General features: G+C 39.0%; 1 protein-coding gene across 1 annotated transcript in view; it reads left to right on the top strand.

Annotated features, from left to right (window-relative positions):
• Positions 1-1,705: 1,705 nt before the first annotated feature.
• Positions 1,706-5,778, top strand: part of LOC101857716 (homeobox protein Hox-B6a) — a gene marked incomplete in the record, with an annotated part of 33,897 nt that continues 29,824 nt past the window's right edge. Inside the window, 2 exon segments of the mRNA XM_035969366.1 lie at positions 1,706-2,170; positions 4,338-4,651. Coding sequence (XP_035825259.1) covers positions 4,478-4,651 — 174 coding nt within the window.

Raw genomic sequence — 5,778 nt, 5'->3', positions numbered from 1 at the left:
GAGGTCCTGGCTTGACCGGACTTGATAATGTGTACAAATATTATATTGCTAGACTTGATAATAAGGTGATAAATGCGATGAGCAAAATAGTTTGTCTGAGTAAAGAGAGACCCATTAAAGCAATAACAATAATTCAGGCAGACAATAAGACAGACCGACAGACAGACAGACAGACAGACAGACAGACAGACAGACAAACAGACAGACAGACAGACAGACAGACAGACAGACAGACAGACGGACAGACAAACGGACAGACAGACATTTTTGTAAAGTAAAGCACGTTGTAAGAGTACATTTAATTTTTCTTGATATTTGATTTGAACTGAGTTATGCGTCTATTACCACAGTGAGGGGAGCTCTGCAGAAAGTATTATAATAATTATTATTATCATTATTCTTGTTATTATCATTAATATTATCAATGTTCTTGTTATTATTATCATTATTATTGTCAGTATTCTTGTTATTATCATTATTATTATTATTATTATCATCATCATTATTATTACTAGGGATTTTGTTATAATTTAGCATTCTTATTAACACTACAGTCATGTATTATCAATATTATTGTTCAGCTTGAGTGCAGTGACTTCAGTTCATTGGAACACCTTCCAACTGCGCGCACTAAGTGACCTGTCGTTAGTGTTTGTTATTAAAAGGATTGGGTTAGGGGTTGGGGGGGGGGAGGTGGGGTAACCTTCTATTTATAAATAAAATATCAATAGCCAGATTATCAGTTTTCAATCAACGATTTCTATACAGAAAGAAAGAGGATTATGATAAAATAAAACCATCGCACATTTAAACAGAGTCCAGCAACAAAATGTTGACACTTTTATTTCGTTTACAAATCTATATACTTTTAGAAATATCTCTCAAACAAACGAAACTGTAGTTGTTGACACAAAAAAGTGCCTTGAATGGCGTTGATACGTATTGGAGAACATGATTTAAAGCTCGAGTACAAACTGGTGAAAGAAAAATCTTTTTACAAACAAATTATGCCAATATAAAAAAGGCAGAAACTGTTCCGTGTAAGTACAAGCTAGAACACACTCGTAAACACAGTGCATAGCCCCTACGTCTTCTTCTTCTCGTGTGTCTGGGAATCTCATTCAAAGAGACACATCAGTCTCGGTTATCTGCGAAATAAATCACAGCGGCAAATACTACAGGACGTTCCTTGTGTGTACCGGGTCTTCGTTACTTCACCGTGCCTCGCTGCTAAATCGTTGTCAAAAAGCTGGCCATAATAAACACATTAGCACGTGGTCCGTCTATTTGTCGGTGCACGTGGAGTTATCTTATCTTGCCCCGGCGCTCTCCTCTCGTCTTGGAGTTGGAGTTGGGAGTGAGAAGAAATGGCCGCCTGTTGTATGGACCAATGGGAGAGCGCGAAGGCTGTGAAGGGTGGCGAAAGCTGTTGAATAGTGGCCCGGAGGTGATTGACGTAAGGGGTGGAGCTATGGGTGAGGTGTTGCGTGACCGGCGTGGATCAATAGAGTGACCACGCGGCGCCGGGGAGGAAACGGCTCAGTGGACACCCGCGTGAGGCAAACGAACGTAACAACAACAACAATAAGGCATGTTCCTACGCCGAAGGGCGTGGCCATACCCTTATAAGGAAGAAGCCCTCATAAATCTCAAGACGCTGCTTGTTTGCACAGATATGTATCGGCTATCGATCCGAAGGGATTAGGACGGCTGTGATAGGCTCATCCTAGAACCCGGCAACTCTGTCAGTGCCCGGAAACCAGCACCGGGGTTCTCTCCCCTTCCTCTTGTATGTTACCTGTGTGGGATATGATCCCTTATCAGCATCCCTCTGGACGTGTTGTGTTTAGTGGTACAGTTTTATAGTCGTTGTATGGTTTTACAACTCAGGCTCTGCCTGACCATCGCACAAAGTGATTTTACACGTCGGTTTTCTTTAATGCCTTTACTACCTGAAACAAAACTCACTTTTGTGCCTTTCTGACAACGTCTTATTGCATCTCACTTCTGGATTTTGATGAACATTGTGTCTTTGGATTCTTTTTGTTCTTCTATATGTTCTACATTTGGCTACATTAACCAGGAGATCGGCGTTTCATTTCGGGTATTCTCTTTTCTTCGCATTTCCAGTACTTGGAACGAATGAGACAGGATAAAAAGAGATTTACAGGTATGGTCACTGTTGTAAACTCACATTTTATGGATTTATTTCTGTCACAGCAAATAATTTAGGCGGTCAGTCGATTGATTAATTTATTTATTGGTTCAATGGAAATATTTCAACTTTCTCATTGCACATGCTGATGTGTTTGTGTGTTTGAGAAAAAAGGTGGAGGGTGGAGGGTGTAGAAGGTAGATTTTAATCTGAAACTGACGTATAACATGTTGTCTTATGAGGATCCATTAACGGAAGTATTGTGTGGCTCCACCATCCAGTTTAAGTTTATGAGAATAATAGTATTATTATTGCCTATTATTATTTAGGTATACCTTATTATTATTATTATCATCATCATTTCTGTTATTATTATACGATAACAATAATATTACAATAACTTTATTAAAGATGTTGAATATACATTTAAGCCTAATACCGTATTTACATATTTTCCTTATATCGAGCACTGTAAATGATTCTCATTTTGAAAAAAGGAAGAAAAAAAAAGAAAGTTCGTAAAACAATGTAGATCTAGACCAATTCATTGGTTCATGATAATTATTCAGTACATTTTCTTCAAAAAACACAAAATGTAAAAATGAACATTCTCAGTTTACATGCCCTTCCCGCCCCCTCCCTGCATCTCTCTCTCTCTCTCTCTCTCTCTCTCTCTCTCTCTCTCTCTCTCTCTCTCTCTCTCTCTCTCTCTCTCTCTCTATCTCTCTCTCTCTCTCTCTCTCTCTCTCTCTCTCTCTCTCTCACACACACACACACACACACACATGCGCGCGCGCGCAAACACACATATGCGCATCGCATTCTTGAATGAATTTATAAAAATAGGCTCAGCTTTTCTTTTTCTTTTTCTATGTGAAAACCTTCCAAATTCCGTGACTGAGCTCATTTCTTTAAATTGCCGTAATGGTTTGCCTTCCAAACAAATACACAGACTGCTACATGTAGTATTAATTTAGGCCGGCTCTATTTCTCCGAACGTTCGGGAAAATAAACTTGAACTTTATTTCTCCGAAAGGGTTTCGTTCTGGAGATTTGTTGATAATAATTGCGAATGGCGTGGCCCGTATGTATGTGTGTGTGTATGTGTGTGTGAGTGTGCATGTGTGTTTGTGTGTCTGTATCAGTGTCAGTGTGTAAGGTGTGAACGGGGCGTGGAGGTAGGAGGGATTTTTTTTTTTTACATGAACGATTTTAGTTTTTCCTAGGTGACTAAATGCAAAATAAGTTACTGCCAAGGTCGATCAGTCTTGTTTTCTCGCAGTACCTTCTGAAGGTATTTTCAAATGAAGTATATTCCGGGCATGTTGCCCTAACCAGAACTGAAGTATCTGAATATTCAGACATTTAAAAATCTCTAGCTCTAGAAATTGAATTCGATGCAAAAAATGCTTCTTCCATTCCTCGCAGAATGGCAGAATGAAAGATGACGCCTAAATCTCGCAAATAACCAAAAAATATCGAGAACAGAAATCGTTCGGAGAAATAGAGTTCAAGTTTATTTTCCCGAACGTTCGGAGAAATAGTCACTTCGATTAATTTATAAGAAAAAGAGTCTTGTTTTTACTAAGGCTGTCTCATCTGATGATAATCCATGGCCTTACTTTTTTGTCTGAGTAAAAGTGTCCTGGGTTTGGACATACACGTGCATATAATATCTTTAAAAAGCTTCTTTTCTCTCTCTATTTTTTTTTTGGGGGGGGGGGGGCTCTCTGTCTTACTGTCTGCCTGTCTGTCTGTCTGTCTGTGGGGGGGGGGGGCGCTCTTTCAGTTTTAAAAAAATGCTGTCTTTCTCAGGCAACCACACTTTGGATATTCAATTGACATTAATATCACCAAGTCTTTTACTACACTCAAAACATATTTGTATACGCGATACAGTGTTATATAAATGCAATCCATTATTATTATCGTTATCATTATTATCATCATCATCATCATCATTATTATTGCTGCACTAGAACTACATAGTTTGTGCATAGTTTAGCTCAACCCCCTCCTTCCTTATTTTTTTTCTTTCTTTTTTATCCTTTTTTTTGGGGGGGGGGGCATTTTATGCCAAATCGGCAGCCGCAATAAATCACATTAAATCGTCATTGTCCACGTAGTCTTTGAAATATCCGTCCACCTTCCTCAAGCTCTCACCCACAAATCCTCCCAACAGGAGAAGACAGTTTGAAAACATCCCACTACTTTCACCTTACTCGAACTCTTAACTCTAACCCGCGTGGCTGAGGAAAAACCTCCAGTCCAGTCCAGCCCAGTCCAACAGCTTTGCCGATCTACCCCTGTGACGTCATCAAAATGCCAGAGATGACCACTGTGTGTCAGGATTCCGGAGGTCCGCAGTCCATGTTTGGGGCGCGGGGGTCCCAGGGGATGGGGTCTCTCCACAATTACTACAGCGGCCACAACGGCTACCCCAGCCCGTCCCCTCATGGGCAGTACGGTCCCGAGACTTATGGCGGGCATTTCCACGTAAGTCCTCAACTATATTACCCTGTAAGTCCTCAATTACTATAACTATTTCCATGCAAGTCCTCAACTATATCTCAGCTACATTTCCATGTAAGTCCTCAGCTATGTCTCAACTATATTTCTATGTAAGTCGTCAACTACATTTCCATGTAAGTCCTCAACTTTAATTATTTCCATGTAAGTTCTCAACGTTAATTTTTTCTATGTAAATCCTCAACTTTAATTATTTCCATGTAAATTCTCAACTTTAATTATTTCCATGTAAGTCCCAGGATAAGTTTTGTAGCATGTAAGTCCCAGGATAAGTTTCGTAGCGTGTAAGTCCCAGGATAAGTTTTTTAACATGTAAGTCCCAATATCAGTTTAAGATTCAACTGTATTTCCATGAAAGTTACAGACAGGATAAATTTTAGTAAGCTGTAAATTTGGCGATAAGTTGTAGTTACATATAGAGTCTGTGTTTTTTAATGCAAGCCCAAGGTAAAGTTTTAGAATTAAGTGTATTCCCTATAAATCTAAGGATAAGCTATCGCGTCATGTAAGTCCCAGGATACGTTGTAGAGAATCAGTAGTTTTTGTTTTTTGTTGTTTTTTTCATGTAAGGCCCAGGATAAGTTTTGTAATCAACTGTATTTATGTCTGACAAGTTTTAGTCAGCTGTATTTCCATGTATGTCAGAGGATAAGTTGTAGGTGTAGAGTCAATTTTTTTCCTCGGAAGTCCTGAGATAAGTTTTGTAGTCAACTGTATTTCCATGTACGAAAGTCTGACAAGTCTACTGTATTTTCCATGGAAGTACGAGCATAAATTTTTGGACTCAGCTGTATTTCCATCTTGTATGACAGTCTGATACTAAGTTTTAGAGTCAACTGTATTTCCAGGTATATAAGTCTGACGATATTCACCTTTATGTTTGTATCTCCATGTATGTAAGTCGGTCAAATAAGCTTTAGTCAACAGTAATTTCCATGTCAGTCCGACAGGTTGTAGAGTTAACTGTACTGGGACGTAGCAAACATGACTTGTTCTGTACACGGCGGTATTGTTGGGTTGTTGTTTTTTTATGCTTTTTTTTTTCTTTTTGCTTTTTTTGTTGTTGTTGTTGTTGTTGTTTACTCGCATTTGTT

Source organism: Aplysia californica, unplaced genomic scaffold (genome assembly GCF_000002075.1).
Source record: "Aplysia californica isolate F4 #8 unplaced genomic scaffold, AplCal3.0 scaffold00140, whole genome shotgun sequence".
NCBI lineage: Eukaryota > Metazoa > Mollusca > Gastropoda > Aplysiida > Aplysiidae > Aplysia > Aplysia californica.
Note: the sequence above shows the minus strand (reverse complement) of the source record. Positions and strands in the feature narration are given on the sequence as shown.